The sequence below is a fragment of the Prorops nasuta genome, unplaced genomic scaffold, assembly GCF_024137725.1.
Source record: "Prorops nasuta isolate Cenicafe-Biocafe unplaced genomic scaffold, Cenicafe_Pnas_1.2 PNAS00006, whole genome shotgun sequence".
NCBI classification, from domain to species: Eukaryota; Metazoa; Arthropoda; class Insecta; order Hymenoptera; family Bethylidae; genus Prorops; species Prorops nasuta.
This window is the reverse complement of record NW_027116803.1, coordinates 1,815,457-1,833,600: the sequence shown is the minus strand read 5'-3', so window position 1 is coordinate 1,833,600 and position 18,144 is coordinate 1,815,457. Positions and strand designations below refer to the sequence as shown.

The 18,144-nt window shown below is 41.6% G+C and overlaps 1 protein-coding gene across 1 annotated transcript; it reads left to right on the top strand.

Moving 5' to 3' along the window:
* The first annotated feature begins 7,095 nt into the window (after positions 1-7,095).
* Positions 7,096-8,999, top strand: LOC136774595 (cuticle protein 7-like). The gene is made up of 3 exons (XM_066729003.1): positions 7,096-7,107; positions 7,330-7,570; positions 8,851-8,999. Exons 1-3 carry the CDS (start codon positions 7,096-7,098, stop codon positions 8,997-8,999), a joined length of 402 nt encoding a protein of 133 aa, XP_066585100.1.
* The last annotated feature ends 9,145 nt before the right edge of the window (positions 9,000-18,144 follow it).

Genomic DNA, 18,144 nt, shown 5'->3' with positions numbered 1-18,144 from the left:
GAATACCTGAAAGCGCGTTTAGACGATTTTTGAAACGAAACTAAAACGTTTAAAGGATGAATGAAAATTTTTTATTTAAGCAAAGAGCAGCTTTAAGGATTTGAATAATGGGAAAGAAGAAATTTGGCCGCTTGAAGGTGAACGATGAAATGGCTATTCTCTTAGGAAACGAGTAAAATCGGCGAAATCGGCCAGCACTTTGAATCTTTTATGTTCCTCCGCTTTTGACAATATCCTCTAGCAGCAGGCGTCAGGAACTTGCCTCAAAGGGACCAGAACGGACACCCATTAAACGGTATAAGGAAGATGACAATGGCTGGGGACAAACTACAAAGAAGATCTCGATGTGTACGACCGCTTCTCTCTCTCTTTCTCTCTCTCTCACACACACACACACACACACATAGACACATTTTTCTCTCATTTTTGACAATTTTCATAGCATTTTGCATAGCAGCATAAAATGAAAATAACCCAGCTAAACACGTTAAAAACATAAAAACCAGGGAAAATTTACTATGGCTCCCCTCGAATACACATATTACAATGTATGCTTTCATGAGAGCTTGTAAAAAACGTGCAATAAAGAAATATAAGGTACCAAGAGTCATACAGCGAGGATGAAAATGAAGTCGAATTAAGAGTTTCAGTAAAAATAATACAATCGTCTCTAGTTTTCACGGCTGGTAGGTACTTTGTTACTCGGCCATTTCTTTGACCTTTTCAGCGTGTGAGTGTGTCGTAGTCGCTGAAAGAAAAAGGGGATACGGAAGGTATAAAAAGAGATAAAGAGAGAGAGAGAGAGAGAGAGAGAGAGAGAGAAGGAGAAAATGCGAAAGAAGAGAGAAAAGAAAAAGAATCGCGCGAAGGGTCCAGGGTGAGTATCAATTACATGGGTAGCTCCTGGTGGAGTTTTCCGGAAATTCGTGTAGTAAGTCAGGCTCGGGACAGTGGAGCTACGGGGTCGAACAATGCCTGGAGGTCGGTGCTCGGGCATTTGCATATGAATTGGCCGAGTAGTCCTTGTCCCAGAGGTCGGTAGGCTAGCGGCGCCGACGCCCACATCGTCACCGAGGTCGACAGTGACCCGAAAACGCCGAAGACGCCACGTACAAGCCTCTCTAAATGCTACAGCGTAGAATAAAAATACCAGTAACACGCTTCGACAGTATATAGTTTTGCCAGTTGCGGAATACATATTCAAGTAGTACGACTCGAGACTCCGACAACTGCGAACAGTGACAGAGCAGATGTTCCACTATTACAATTTGACAGTATAACTATGATGGATATTTGGAGCAGGTTTTAATCAACGTATACTTTGACGATATATAGCTATTGGCTTTGACATTATAGAATAGGTACCCAAGTAGTATGGCTAATGCTAGATCAGACATCTTGGGTGGGTCGAATTACCTTGACGACGAAGACAAAGTGTATAAAGTCCTGTATATTTCAGTGGCTATTCTGTAAACTTTGAAATAAATATTTCAGTGATATCGAGTTGGACGGTATAGCTATATACTCCGTGAATTATGCAAAATATGATTTTAAACTGACTGTGAACAGTGATAATGCGCAGATATTATTCGAGTAGTACGATTTGAAATTAAGCGTGAACAGTGATAGAGCAGATGTTTGAGGCGTTTGAAGTAGAAATCGAAGCTATAGGGTTTGATGGTAACCGTTAACTGTAGCATAGTGGAGTAGATATCCAAGTGGTACAACTAGTGTTGGATCCAACCGAGTGGTTAACGCCTGAGAGTTGGATGGTCCGAATTACCTTGGCGACGAAGACGACACGCTATGGATAGGTCTCCTCGCAAGCCTATTTGCCAAAGTGGCGAAGGACGAGGACCTTACCCTCTCTTGCCTTCCAGGTCATTGCCAATGGTGCCTCTCTCACCCTTGCTTTCTACTCGAATTACAACTGACTAATTCACGCGCAATTACAATTCGATTGTTCTATAGCTAAACTGCATTCTCTACTACATATATATATATATACATGGTATCTCGCAATTTCATTTTCAATGACAGTCGATACAACTCTTCAACCTCAGATCTTCTCTTTTTTTCAACATTACTTCTGCAGAGTGTAATTTCAAGAGAAACCACCAGCAGGATGAATAGAAGCAGGATGGTTAAGAAAGTGTGCGAGAGAGAGAGAGAGAGAGAGAGAGAGAGAGAGAGAGAGAGAGAAAATTGAATGAGGCTGACGACATTAGTGAGGAAAAGCTCGCCTCTTGCTTACTCGTCCACTGTCTACCCTCTACTTCTATCCAGAGCGTGACTTGCCAGCTTTCTATCCTTAAATTACACGCGGTTAATTAAGCTGCAATTACGACTCGGTCTAGCCACTTCTCCACCCCCGCCCCTTCAGCAATTGCGAATAGACACCTCGGGGACGCTCCCGGGGCCTGGACTGTACTTTCTATACGAAACAGCCCGATTCGTTCCTTGCTACGCAACGTAACCTCGGAAACGTCTGCAATTTCAAGCAGGAAAACCAATTAGAGCGACGACAAAGACGAAATTGCTTCGGGATACTCGAAAAGACGAGTGATCCCTACGGATTTATGCCACGAAGCACCAGACCTACAAACCGCGCACCCTTTCCATCATCAATTTCAAAAACACGAGTAGTACAAGTGCTTTTCCTTCTCCAACGGCTCTTCTTTCTCCACCCCCCCCCCCCCACCCCCTCGGCATTCTACGTCCGCCATTATTACCGCTGCTTTTACCACTACTGCTTTTTTATCGTCATTTTTTACAAAATTTATGAAGCCAGGAATTCCTTCCTTTTCCTCTCAAGATTCGAAGTAATCAGATACTTGGTTACTCTCTCGTGTAATGGATCCTCTGACCAAACCAAACTTTACAAAGTACCTTGAGTTATGCTTGCTTTGTGTACCTGGGATCCTTGCAAAGAGGACCGTTAAGTAAACACACTGCTGCCGGAGGTGCACACCCACCCAACCTTAGCTGCCTTATGCATATATGTACTTTGCCCAACTTTTGCTGCAACCCCTGTCACTACTCGCATTAAGCACAGTGCGTAAGCCTGCAATATCCCAGTTATGCGTCTGGAATATTCATTGTCCATAAGCCTACGTATACGAATGTAACTGAAACTCTTAGCAAATGTACACGAGCAATAACTATTTCGCAACGTCTCGTACTTAATAATAAGAAAAATCAATTTCTCCTCCTCTACATTCCTAAATAAGTCTGTATCAAGAGACAGTCGTGTCTCGACGGCAAGTACATATATTATATGTTTTGTTCGTGCGCTACCGTGTAACTTATACAGCAAGTTTAACCGTCCCAATTTTTAAATCGACATATCTCTGTGAATTATGCATTTTCATGATTTAATCGAAGCTTATATTAAGAAGGTTTTCAAAGAGCTTTCGAATGAGACAGCTCGAACATTAAAAACGGCTCACGCAATCCAGAATCTCTCATACTCTGTTGTCTACATGTATACCGAAATATTACATTTCTTCTCCTTCGATCCTCAGCGAATGTCTTCGCCCTAAAGTTAGTCGCTTTGACGTCACTTTTCTACTGCTACGCTGCCAACCCATTTTTGACTTTGACAGTTTTGCTCACAGTTACTTATTGTAATGAGGTTATATGTATTTAGTATTGCCTCGGATTATATATATATATATATATATATAGAACGCGAGAGCTACAGCTAATCTTTAGAATAATTTAATTGCTAGTTCGTTACACTGATGGTGTTTCCTCTGATGTATTTACATTACGGTCGAAAGTTTATTACAGGCAGCTGTAATCCACGGTTCGCAGAAGAATATCCAAGGTCTCGACATGCCCACTTTCCACCCATAAATCTTGCAAATTTAGCGAATCTTTCGAACCTCTAAGAGCTCGGATTTCCTGTTTACAGGAAATTTTAATCCCGAAGAGGACCGGAGAGATTCGTAAGTTTAACGGTGCTCCTGAAACGCGAGGAATCCCGACGGTCAGGCTATCCGCTCGTAATCGAGACACTTGGAAAATTAGCAGAGAGCCGGAAAATCCCACTCCGAGTCATTAACGCCCCACGAATCCCCCGTACCAAGTTGCGGTTGAAATTGCAAAACGAGAAAGATAAGTTTCGACTAGTGAAACTTTGCCATATCTCATTTGACATTTCACAAAAATGCCCAGAGTCAAGATCAACCATCGCCACAGATTCTTGGCAATTTTGAACTCGAATCAGTCCTTCCGTACCAATTTTTTTCATTCCACGTAATATATATGCAACTGGGAGGGTAATAAGGAACCGTGCTTTTTTAGTACAATTTTACCTTTCAACAGCATGCAAATTTTATGGAATGGAAAATACTGGTAAGTAGGAAGTGGATTATTGTGCTTACAATCTGCACTGATCGTATTTATACAAGAAAGCTTTATTTTCGTTCATTCCTTGCTGTGGGAATAGCGGGAGGATGATAATTTGTAGAGGTAAAAGCCATATATGGCTGAGAATTAGTAAGGGAGAGACAAGAGTCGCACATACGTGCTACCTATCACTATATATATAAACACGAAAGGGAATCAATGACTGATTTAGAAGACGAAATAGCTTGAAATTTGCTAACAAACAGAACTATTCGTCTTTATCTCAGTAAAACTATCTTCTTGGAATTTATCCGAGGTCCCAGAGCCGTACAATGCCAGTAACAATAGCCTTCGCGACGAGTTTGCGGAGAAGGCTGAGGGAGGACAGCGGAAACGTAGCGTCACGTTATGTAGACGGCAAGCCGACGCTAATCTCTGGATTTATCCCCCGGGACTCCTCTCTTCTTCTCACGATATTGCCTCGGGATTGCTTTCGTGCACCTACATATACTATTACTATACATACCATTCTATGTATATATAAAAGTATCCATGAAGAAACTTGAAACACACCAAATGGGATACGTGCATTTTCAACACACACCATGCCAACTCGTTTTGCACGAGGATCTTTTTATCCAAATTTCTCTAACCCCTTTCTTTATCCCGATTCAACTTTATCCCCTCGTACAATCTTTTTCTCTCTTTTATTTTCTTTTTTTTCTTTATTGTAAAAATGAGAGCTACATATATATATATATATATATATCCAATCCGCTGAACGAACGTTTCGATAAAGGCACAATATGCGTATGCAGATACTCGTGTAAACGATCATGTATAGCATATATTAATACTTGTTATACCATTTCGAATAAAAGTGCTACAAATGAGAATATCTAGTCAGTGTACGCGGTGCTTCATCCACGTATACAGAGAAAACAGATGAATGAATGCGTAGTGTGTATGTATATGTATATACTCCTACGTGGAAAAACTCGTGCACTCTTGGGAATGTATTTTTACATAAGTGTGCATGCTCGGTGAAGCAAGACCGAATCATGCTAAGAACGAAAAAAGGAGGGAGAAGGGCCATCGTTAATGCAGTGGAATTCCTACGTGTGTGGGAATACACACAGAAAAATGGAATAGCGTGATTTATATATCGCTTTAGCCAATTTGTCTCGTTATATATACAGCTTTGTCCGGTGCTTCCTGCTGAAAAACAACTGCACCCTCGTTTAATTTGGAATTAGAGGGTCGAGAATGAAAATCTGTAATCCCAAAAGTTGGAAATCGTGCCAGACGATGGATAGGCTCTCGGTCGTCCAGTATCATCGCTCCTGCAGTTTTAGTTTACCCAAGAGGAGTAACCATAGACTGCTTTCGGATCACGACGAAATGTTTGGAAAATCCGATCCACTCGGCTGATCGTCGGTGCGCAGCAAGTTGGTCGATCCTGTAGCAAAGAGTCGGCAAGTTTGCAGAGGACTTTGGGCAAAATGAAAAGCAACCCTTTGGAAATTGCTTTCTTACGAGTGGCAGCGAACGGCGGGCTAGTAGTAGCGGTAAATAAAGCTAAATAAAGCTGAATAAAGCAGAATCTATCAGCGGGCTCGAAGCTCGAAAATCGAGCGTTGCGCGCGCCAACGGCTCGAGCCATTGGCCCGTGAAGAATGCAAATTCAATAAGAGTGCTGAGTTTTGGTAAGATAAATTTGCGTCGATCGTTGATGGAAGTTGGAAGGCCCACTCGAGAGGTTTTATAGTCGAGTGTTATTGGGGCTGAGAGAGGAACGAGAGTGAAAAAGTGGCGTAAACTGGACGTTGGTCGATTCCTTCTTTTTATTTCGTTCCAACGTCACTGGCAAATCTTATTTAAGACAAATTTATAGCCATAGCCGACGAGCCCTGCTGAGCTGAGATCGAGCTAGCTGGATATTACGCCGAAGCCGGATGTGCCTTCACAATGCGACTCCTCCACTCAAAAAGTATCATAACTCAAAAGCCGAGCGCCTCTTCGAGCACTTCCGTCGTTGCAGCACATCGTGTGCCAGAAAATTTACTCCCCTCCCCTCCACTCTCCTATAGATATTATATATACAGCTTTAACGTATAAGAGTAAACGGAAGCAAAGTTTTTCTTAATAAGGAACGAACCCACGAAAAATCTCGCCTTTTCCCGAACAAACTGTCAACATAAATTTCTCTCCCATACCCGCACTTACTTAGCATGAAAATGCAATAGACCGAAAAATTACCCAGCATATCTCCCGCCCACTCTTGTTTTGCTTATGAAAGCAAATTCCTCCGGTCTGGAACACTCTCTTACGCGAACGGATCTAATTGGGTGCGTCTGCGTGAACGAAAGTTCGATGGATCGAAATATTTGACACTTTTTTCGGCTTTAAAAGAAATCAAAGGTTAATCGTGCAAAGCAATTTGATCGCGTGAAATAATCCAACTGTGTTATTCACTTTTACCCATTTTCAGTTGCCCTTCTGACCGGAACAGAATCATCCAATGAACTCGGTTAGGCCTCAGCGATCACGATTGTCGACGAATCGATCGGATCGATTGAAATTCTGCAATGTCCTCCGTTGTCCAATGGAGATCAATGAAAAAACACAAAACTGGGCTTATAAAAGACTTTCGTTCGATCGATACAGTTATAGTTTTTGATCCACCGTCCGAACGATCGATCTTGATCTCACGCTGGAAAGTTTCATCGTTCTTTGGTCAACATGGCTTTTAAAGTGAGTTGAAATCTTCTTAGATTATTGTTTTTATTATTAACAATAACTTGTCATTAAAATTTATGAATGTCCAATTGTTAAAAAAAAACACAATTTACCCGTAACTTCAAGGACATCATTAGTGTGGCAGGGTTGAATTAAAAGCAATTGTCGGGATTACAATTAAAAGTTACACAGTAATTAAGCCTGGAAGTTAAGAAGGTCTAATAATTTGCCTCACAGGAATTCTCGTTGCTGTTGGTTCTCCTGTTTTCGTGGATGAAGGGCAGCAAAGCTGAGGGGCATGCTCATTCTTTTCAACATTTCGAGGGTCCGGTGATCGGCGAGGCTGAAAAAATCACCTGGACGGATAAGCACGGCCACGAGGACTACGACTACGTTGCTCATCCTCACTACGAATTTGCCTACGGAATCGAGGACCATCACACTGGTGACTACCACGGTCAAAAGGAACACAGAGACGGTAAATACGTCATAAGTTTAAAATGAAAACATCGCTTCTCCCGATAATAATTATCCTGTTAAACTGAAAAACTCGACCTTCAAAAGGAATAAAAAAGTATCACGCAATTATATCCATATTTCACTTATAAAACTCCAAATTGATTAATAACGACGAGCAAAAGCACAAACTCGAGGCTTATTTATTTATCTTAAACTAACGTAGCTGTCATATCTGTGTAGCTTTGGGTATATAGGTACACAGAGCAAAGCTTTGCAAAAAATTTTAAATACAAATTGCTAGAAAGTCGCATAATAAGATTAATTAAACTATCGCTTTGAGTAGCTTTTTATCACTGCACGGCTCGAAGCAGTAGCTGCTTAATTTTTAAATGTGAATTTGTTAGCATTAATAGCCTGCTCCACTCGGTATATATTAAAATAATTATCCAACTGTGCCAATTTGAATGGCGAATAATTTATGAATTTTTTCCTACATAGCGAAGTAGAAATTTTTTGTACACTAAAAATGCGAAAAGACGGAAAGCTTGGTGAGAATCGTGAGAGAGGAGTGAAATTTTCAATGTTCGACGATCGTAAGTGAAAATCGATTAGGCGTACAGTACCTATATATATATATATATATATATTTGCGTCTTTGCTTACATTCGACTAATTAGCTGGCGCGTTAACTTCATCCTGATAGACCTGGGTTCTAGTAGACATAATGAACATAGTATAGTATTATGCAAACGCGAAGTAATTACGTGTTTCCTCTACACAGGGTTGTCACGCGTCTTTCAAGTACAACTAGATGACTGATTGCAATTCTATTACGATAATTCTGCTGGTTCGAAATACGAGAAATAACGCGGTTACTCCTTCTGGGTGAATCCCTAAAAATCGACTTTTTAATTAATTTGAAAGAATCTCCAGCAAAACTTCATTATTATATACAACCGGTGTAACGAATGCTTTCTGGACAGTGCTATAGGAGAAGCATCGTTGTCCAAAGAAAGACATAATGATTATCTTGAGGAAGATGGTGTTCCCCTTTGCCATTATTGCGCGCAAGCTTTTTGTCCTGCGAATCGTACATAAATCTCAATCCGCGTCTCTGCCAAGCAAGAAATTGTGTCTTGGGACCTGCAGTGGGTATGGGGAGGGGGGGGGCGGTGTCTTGTGGCCAGACTGGCGCACCGTTGTTAAACTTTGTCGTATGCCAGTGAGAGCAGACAGAGAGAGAGAGAGAGAGAGAGAGATAGAAAAAAACCTAAGAATTTCTCTGTTTTACTCCCGCAGGCAAGGATGTGGTCGGAGAGTATACAGTGAAGGAGCCCGGTGGTAATGTCAGGACCGTGAAGTATCGCGCCGACAAACATGGATTTCATGCCCACGTGCACAACAGTCACGGAAACGACCATCAACACCAACAACACGATCGCAACTAACACTGAATTCCACTTCGACGTCACCTGTTACCAAAGACAACTTCACTTTCTTCTTCTTCTTATTCTCTATTTTTATATACGATTAACGTTTTATTCGCGTTTATTCTTGTTCCTATATACTTTATACATGTTTACTATAGTTATATATATAGATCTTTAATAACATTAAATCGTTGATGATTTAATTCTGTCCGTTCTTTCTCTCAGCAATCGTCCCCTGAAATATTTTTCAAATTCCACAACCACCAAGTCAATCTCGCCAATTTTCACGGGAACGTTGAAATATTTGGCATTTTACTTACCGAGGAATTCGCGAGAGCATACTAGATTTCATCTATCATTGAAGTGCAGCTAAAACTCGACGAAATTTATGTTATCGCGTCATCGATCGGCTCCGGCAAGCAGCAGAATTTACGAAATATTATAAGTCTCGCAAAATACTGTGCATAATTCCGCGCTTCAGGAATTTCACTAATCGCGCGTTCATGTTTAACGTTGTAAAAGCTCGCTTAATAGTATGATGTATTATACAGTATATACATATACATATATAAAACACGCGCACACGTATCACGTACGCCGTATAGTCGTTTACAGGGAATAATTGACAATTCACACCAGAAATTACAGTACAAGCTCGAATTATAGCCGAGAGGATCGGAACCGACGATGGAATAAAAATAAAGCGAAAAATCTTCTTCGTTTGGCTTTTTGCTGCGTTCGGAGCGAGATAGTAGCGCGGTGACGTCATCGGCTATAGAAAATACAGTCGGACGATTTTCGTTTGCAGAGATTGCACGTGTGTGTGTGTATATATATATATATATATATATATATATATTTGGAGAAATCAGAGTATATCAATAATGCTGAAGGCAGGGATCGGCTGGATGGAAAGGAAATGGGAGAGGGAGAGACGATGAGAAGAAATAAGAGAGCGAGGCTTGCCGGGAAGGATAAGAGGAAGATCGGTGGAGGAGAGGAGGGGGGGAGGGTCGGGGAGAGAGTACGATGCAATTTACGCTGTAACAAGGCACCGTGGAAAATCTCTACGCGAGAGCAGTTTCGAAATTCGACTCATTAATGACGCGTGTAGCTATTGCGTAAATCGATCTGCAAGCACACTTAATTGCGTTTGAACACAATTTGATCTCGCCGTATAGCAATATCAGAGCTATACACGCGTCATTGCCCAAGCTGCACCAACGTCATTCCTCGAAAATGCACACGCTACTCCTATCGTTTCCCTTACGTAACATTTTCCCATGAGCCAAACGATTCCTCGAAAATCCCCAAATTACCGATCGCCAATTTAATTCGATTCGATCCTGGCCCGACTCTTTCGCTCATGCACCATCCGGAGAGACGTGCAATTTTCTTCGGCGAGCTAGGAAAACTTTAAATATATATATATATATATGTTTTTCGAAAGGCCAGCAATCGAAATACGATAGCAATAGCGAGATAAAGCGACCGATCCAAGTGGAAAGTGGAAGGTGGAGACGACGAGAAATGAGCTGGTCTTTGCACCAGAGTATAAAAGTCATTAAAACGCCCCGGACGAACAAGACCGATTGCTTTTAGACCCAAAGAATTATCAGAACTTCTCGCAAGAGAGCGCCTCTGACGGGAAACTCGCGAGAGTGTGAAAAGCGTTGGAACTAATAAAATAGTAACCTTATTTGAGCATTGCTATTGGTCAAACAAGGAGAGAGATAGAGAGAGAGAGATTGAAGAAAATTAGTATTGAAATATGATAATATTAGTTTAATGGAAGGATTTTACCAAGCTTCCTTTCCCGTATTTTTTACCTCGAGAATGAAATAAGGATCGGGATTTCGGTGAGACAGGACCACGATGAAAAATTCAATCCTGTAGGGTGATAAAAGAAAAAAAAATAGACAGAGGACGGAAAATGGAAGGTGAATGGCAAAGTTATAGCGCTAGCGAATCTTTCTCTCGCGCGCGTGTGTCTGGTTGGTCCGCGCATGCGCGTGTACTAGCGCAAACCATAAATTACTCCGGGAGAAACGTTACTTTCACGTCCGAGGAAGCGCGTGAGACGAATTCGAATGGACGTTTCGCTCGTAGGGATGACTCGACTGGCGCGAACGCTTCTCGCCAGTCAACAGATGTTCCAGGCAAACCTCTCTATTCATAAACATAGCCGTGATGCACTTTGCATCCCCTCGTGCTCACCACCCCACCCTCTAATTTCCCTAAACATTTTACAATTGATTTCCAACCCTCCTCCCCTCCCACCCCTTATGCTTCCCTCTAACAAGTCCCTCCTGAGAGAACGCTCTCGTCGATATATTTATTACAAATATATATATATATATATATATATATATATATTATTGTTGAGATACTGTGGAATTCACAACTGCCCAACACACGCTTGTATACCACACCCCTCGTTCCTCGAACTTTCAACACTGACTGTACCGACTCTGGTGTAAGGGAAACGTTCGATACGAATCGCCGCAAAAAGGGTCATAATGCAGTGATGAGATAATGCATAAATCAGGTTCTTACGCCGTGGTTCTTTCATTTATTCCTTTTAGGAGCAATAAGAGGAGACGCCGCGAGATAAATGACTTTTGAAATCCTGTCAGCTGCGAGTGGAAAAAGAAGCAGGCGTCAGCCTAACGCTGTATATTCATAAACATCCAATGCACTTTCTAGCTGAAGGGCCAGCTTTTTCACCGTGCCTTCTAAAAATTCCACCAACGTTTTATACCCTCTACTTCTACTTCTGTATGTATATATGTGTGCTCGCGCGCGCGCGATTCTATACGTATACAGAAGACGAATCCTTCGTTTTCACCCGTTTCCTTTCCCTACCACTCGCGCGTCTACGTAGATTTACCGGACTTATCCAGCCGTCGTTGCTGCATTCATCAGGCATTTTCCCAGCGTGCCGAGCAAAGAGAAGCAAAAACGCACGCACGTCAACGTGAAATTGGAGAATATAACTGTGGGGAGCCGCGTGAAAGACGACAAACCTGACAAACGCTGAAAAAATGGACAGCCATATTTTGCAGGTAAGCTCGGATTGTGTGTGTATATGTATATGCTGCACCTGGTTAACGATATAACACAAAATGCTTCTCGCTTATGATGCTCCAACGTCAGACTCATTCTCGTATTACAGTACAGAAATTAAAGCCACTGATAACGAGAGATATGATAATGAATAATCAACCAGGGCATCAAAAGAATTTTTTGCTACGTTAAGTTATCATGGATTTATCATAATAATTTAATATACGTACCCCTGTAAAGGTATATTATATACGTGTATATTTAATATAGGGTAATTGGCAGAGTCGACGGATTCATGGAAAATTACTACTCGCTCTAACATGGTAAAAAGGAAAAAAAATGAATGGCTTGGGAAAAATTGATATGGGAGCAGGAAATATGAGCGAAAAGACGGATGTATAGTCGGGGGGTTATTCGTTTGAATTAAAGAGGCAATATTGCTCGTAATGGTGGCTTTTGCAACGTGCACATTATTACATGGTAAAAGAAAGCTTTGTTGAAATTATATACAAAAATTGTATTTTTTTAATCGTTATAAACCACGGCGAGTATATATATAGAAATTGTATATCTATACATAACGAGAAACATTTCGCAGCTAACACGAATTTCAATTGTACGCAGGCGAGTTTACCGATGCCACAACGAGATCCTCTAAATAGCCAAAGGATCTACTTTGGAAAATTACTTGCGGCAGACCGAAACTGCAGGTTACTTGGCACGTGAACGTGTGTTTTGAAGATGGAAATGGGGGAGGGAGAATTCGAAGCATCGCAGAGTTTAAAGTTGTTGTTCGTTTTTACGCGAAACGCCGAGGGTCCTGTGTACCACACTATTCTTGCCTTGATCAACAACTGTTCCATAAAAGAAATTTATACGCCCCATGAAGATGCACGTTTACAGCCGTTGCACGAACCCGCTGATATTTTTCATCCACCTCCAATTCTCTCCATTCGCACGCTTATCGATACGTCTCAGAATTTACCCCCCTCCGTCTTACCCGATAGCGTACCAGTATTTTCGAGTCTGTCGATTATTCCATGCAACGATGACGTCACTGGTCCCAACGTCTACACTCCGCACGAATGAAAGTTCCACGCGACGCGAAGGTATATACAGTATTTCTTTAGAGAGACAGAGCGTTCGGAGGAGAGAAATTTGGCGAAGCGATTAAATAGAAAGAGGGTGTGTATCGGAGAGAATGTTTCGACGATGATTCACGGTGTCCTGGCAGAGACCGACGAAACAAATAACTCGGTGGGTTCTTGCGCATTCCGAAAGGCTGTATCGGTCGACCGTTAGTCTACCGGTTGACTGCAGGGGCGAGGGGAAAAAAAGGTTAGAGCCGTTGGAGCACACAACGTAGACTAATGGTAGGATTGGAGTCGGGCCGCGAAGATTAAACGAGTGCCGAAAAAGAGACGGAAGTGGGTGGAGGATGGGGCAAGAGCCGCAAAGTGAAACAAATCACCGTGAAAGAACTCGGGCGTTGCCGACAACGCCGTTGATTTTTCCCCTAATACCTTGGTAAAAAGGACAACGGAGACCACCCCTACTTGTCCAACTTGACCTTCGCAAACTTTCATCCCATCCGTACGAGCCGGAGCCTCCGTCCGGACCCATCACACACGATCCTCTCGATCCTTTCAGGGCCACCAACTTTCTTCCTGCAGGATTCAACGTCTCTCGATCTCATTTCATCCAAAGCGTCCACGTCAAATGTATTTTCCTTCAGGAATATCTCGACTCGCCAGTCGATGCCAGCTTCGTTCTGTGCTTAACGAATTATTCGTCCTGCCTGATAAAAGCGACGAATATTAATTTTAACAAGAAAAACTTGACTTCCTCCCTCTCTCTCTCTCTCTCTCTCTCTACTTCTTCTCCCCTTTACTCGGATTTGTTATACGATGAAAAATCTTTTCTCGTTATACCGAATGTTCCTGATGGTTATTATTACGAAAGGAAATGTTCGAATCAAATAGTATAGCTCCGCTTCGAGTGCATAAGTGACAGCTTCATTTAATTTTTCATTGTTAAATTCAATATTCATGCTGAATTATATTTCAAAGTATTTCCTACGACAGTTTTCGTTTATTTACCAAATTGTAAAAAGCTTTCGCGACAAGGGAGTCCTATTTCTGATTTCTCGTCTGGCAGCTGGTGCGACTGAAATCTCTCAGGGTAATTAAAACTTCCCAGGCGTCATTTAATAATACGGAAGAATGGAAATAAAAAGTCTACTGTATAAAATGAGATTTTGAAAAATGGAGCAGTTTGAAAGTTTGGTGATTTGTGGTACAGGGTGGAGGGTGTAAAAGAGGGGAATGTGGTGGGTGCCGGGGTGGAGATTAATATTATCTATATATATATATATAGAGAGAGAGAGTGAGAGGACGTATATATATATATATATATATATATATATATATATAACACAGCTAACAATACGCTATAATAAATGAACAGCAGCTTCCCGCAGCGTTATTAGACTAACCTGTGCATAATTGCAGTACAAGTAGCGAAGCTGGCAGAATTACACTATATATATATATATATGGGCAAACAGCACATGACGAACTGGAAATTATATTGCTATATTGCGTTGCAATGCGAGGATCAACCACAGTCTAACATTATACAATATACATACATGTACGGACCTTACGTAAGTATGTACCACGTAAGCGAGTCCCGTGCATAAATATTCAACGCTCCCTTTATTCAATTATTATACTGCATCAAATTCAATATTTGCTCGCAGCAACAATACGCCTCCCGCGATTTCATTATTTTCAGCCACTGCTAAATATTGCCTCGATATATCGCCAAATAAATTGATAATTCGTCCAAAGTGATTTCAGCCCAAAATTCTATAGCTATATATATATATATAGATTGACGAAAAATCAACGCGATCCTTGTGTGAAATTCGATAAGGGAATTATTGGCTGTTGGTGGCGGAAAGAGTAATAATATAGCTAATAGAATATAGTAGTGGTAGTAGATTAACTGGAAGATGGGGGATGATTGTAGTGACGGTTGAAGGGGGGCAAGGAGAGGCGCTTTAATATTCTGGTCAGGCAATTTTAATAAGAGGCACGCGGAGTAATTTGATCTAATGTCCTGGACAGGCAGTGGTGGCTGGCTGGCTGGCTGGCTGGCTGGCTTGAAATCGTACGAAGATAGAACTATTATAGCCCGTCTCAGGCTAGCTCCCTTATAAGCGTGCACGCGTTGCAAATTATCTCGGCACCGTGTCAGTTCCACGTCTCGTTATAAGAGGGCTCGTGTTCGAAAACCTATTATGGCGTTCTTCTCTCTCTCTCTCTCTCTCTCTCTCTCTCTCTCTATGATGCCCTGGCCTCCTCCCCCCACCGCTCTGCTCTATCGCCACAGACGCCACCGCCGCTGCTTCTGAATAATGTAACTCGGATGATCTATATATATATATATATTATATATATATATATAGGAAAGAAGACCGCGGACCGGAAGGAGAAGCCGGACGTCGAAGATCTTAATCTACTTTTAATATCCTGCGAGTGAGAGCTAGATCGCGGATCAACTTAAGAACGAAAAAGTTTATGCATTCTACCACCCCTCCCCTCCCCTCTGCCACCCCCTTTTCACCCTGTCATCTCACGTCCAATCGAAATTACGAAAAAAGAGCCATGGCGATCCTGCCAAGAGTGCAAACGCCAAATCCAATCGGGAATTCCCTTTCAACGATAGGATTGAAATGTCAATTCTCGATCGATATCACGAGAATTTACATAAATCTCTCTGCATCCAAACCCCCCCCCCCCCCCATCATACGTCGAAGAAACGAAAAATCTTTCTTTCATTCACCTGTATATATGTGTATATAAACAAAAGAGTCTATAAGTCTCAACGTTTATGATAAATTAATATTAATATCATTGTCACACGATATAAGCTTTCTCAAAGTTTTAAAGCATTTTCGAGGGAATTTAAATTTTAAAGCCAAGATTTTAAATCTCCCAGCGATTTAAACTGCCGGTGGCCATTTAAACTTGCATATCCGTTTACTGGGACGCGTTTCTAGCGGTAGAATTTTTTCTTTTGCCATCAGCGATGTTCTGGGATAAAAACGAGGATGGTATATAGATCGATAGTCGATGTATAGGATTTACCTGGCACACTCGCTCGTTTTTCTTATAATCACCCAATGCACGTATCGACGATCAATCATAATTCATCATCGGCTGGAGACTTTCGTGTTAATTTAAACAAAGTGTAAATTTCGTATCAGAGTATATACCGGTCGCGATTAATCGAACTCGGAGTGCGAGAGAGAGAGAGAGGGAGAGAGAGAAAAGTTTTTCTAAATGACTATTCTTCGTGTATATAATATATATATATATATAGTGTATATGGTGCGACTGCTGGTAATAACATTAACGCTGTAACCCAGTGGCGTTCGTGTATCGGAATGACACGTCAGATTCGGATTGATTGAATAATTAATGGAACGCGGAACGCACCCCGGGTTCCCGCATGGATTAAATCAACAACATTTGATTCCCCTCTCACACTCGCACGCACATAAGCACACACACACACACACGCATACGACTAAACTCCCTCGACTGCTGCTGTGGACGTCTTACTTTATCAAATTTTATGGGATGGAAAGCTGGTATTTTCCCGTCTACCGGACTCCACGATTCCCCAAAGACTCGAACAAGCAATCTGTAAAGTATACAGAGTGACAAATGCCAAGAAAGTACGAGATTGAAGAAAATTGATAACCGCAGATCAATGGGACCCAAGTTTTACCTATTATAGTCTTCTTACAGTACTTTAATTTGAAATATCATCTGGCACGAACCATCCTGATTACAGAATCTTATATATATATATGTAACCGACTCAAAGAGCATAGCAAGGAATCCGCGTGCATTCGTATATATAAAAATAAAGTCACGAAATCCCAGAGAACTTGCAAGTTCCAAGGGAAACCATGCAGAAGTTCTGGTTACTGTGACGTAACAACCACACGCAGATATATATGTATGTATATATACACGAAAGCTGCACAGAGCCAAATTTCTCTCGTGTCAGCTGATCCACTACCATTCTGCAAACAGAATGAAATGTAACTCCTAATTCGACCTATCATAGATTTTCACAGTCAAAATAGGTCAAAAATGCAAGGAGATAGCTGAACTTTGTTCCAAACGTGCTTCTTTTTCTTGAAATAACACGCTTCTGCTAGATTATGAAAAATTCCACTTGCAGAAAAGTGCATTGAAGTGGAAAAGTTCATGAATCAACTCGTGTATGAATATATTGTAAATTTATACAAGAAGCAACCTTTTACACGTGTATATCCTTGCAAACGAGGCAGGGAGCAAAAAAAAGTTGATCAAAAGTTTAGCAAAATAAACAGGAAGTACGATTTTCAAGCTACAATATTTCCCAGGAAATCAATCAACTATTATATATATATACGTACTTCCATGCTCGACGTATTTATCTTATCGGATGAAAGACTCGAGTGGAGCTCGCGATATACCTTCTCCAGTCACGAACTCAAACGTTTATTTCCACGACCACGCGTGCGATTCGCAGTTGAAGAAACTATGCAGATTTTAAGGAGGAGTCGAAGAGAGAAGGATTTTTTCATTGAATTTTCTGGCCTAAAATAATCCACGGGGAAATAGTTTGGCGCGCAGTTTTCATTGTATTGTTTGCGCGATATCGCAGAAGCGCGTCGCCGTTCTCACGGGAAAACTGGGCCTGGCACGGGTGGAGCGAAACGGATGAGAGTGGTAGGTGGGGGTGGGGGGGGGGGGGGAGAAAAAAAATGGGGGAATGCAAAGAGCGAAATAAAGGTAGCCATAGAAAAGAGAAAAAGGGAGAAAAAGGTCGGCGGTAACTCAACGGTTATCCCGTTAGCTTTGCTCGGCGCGTGGTAACGAAGCGATGTCCGGCCCAGGCTGCAAAGTAAATTGGCGAGAAAAAAACCCACTGAAATCGATCGCTTTATATTCGTTGCAGCTGCGGAATTTGCAAGTTGCCTTTTGAACCGCAGGTGTAAAAACCTGATGCAAGAAGATCATACCAAACTCCA

Bases quoted from the DNA above. Each gene is read 5' to 3' on its own strand.
- LOC136774595 (XM_066729003.1), top strand. The intron at 7,571-8,850 runs GTAAATACGTCA...TTACTCCCGCAG, and splicing joins TCAAAAGGAACACAGAGACG to GCAAGGATGTGGTCGGAGAG.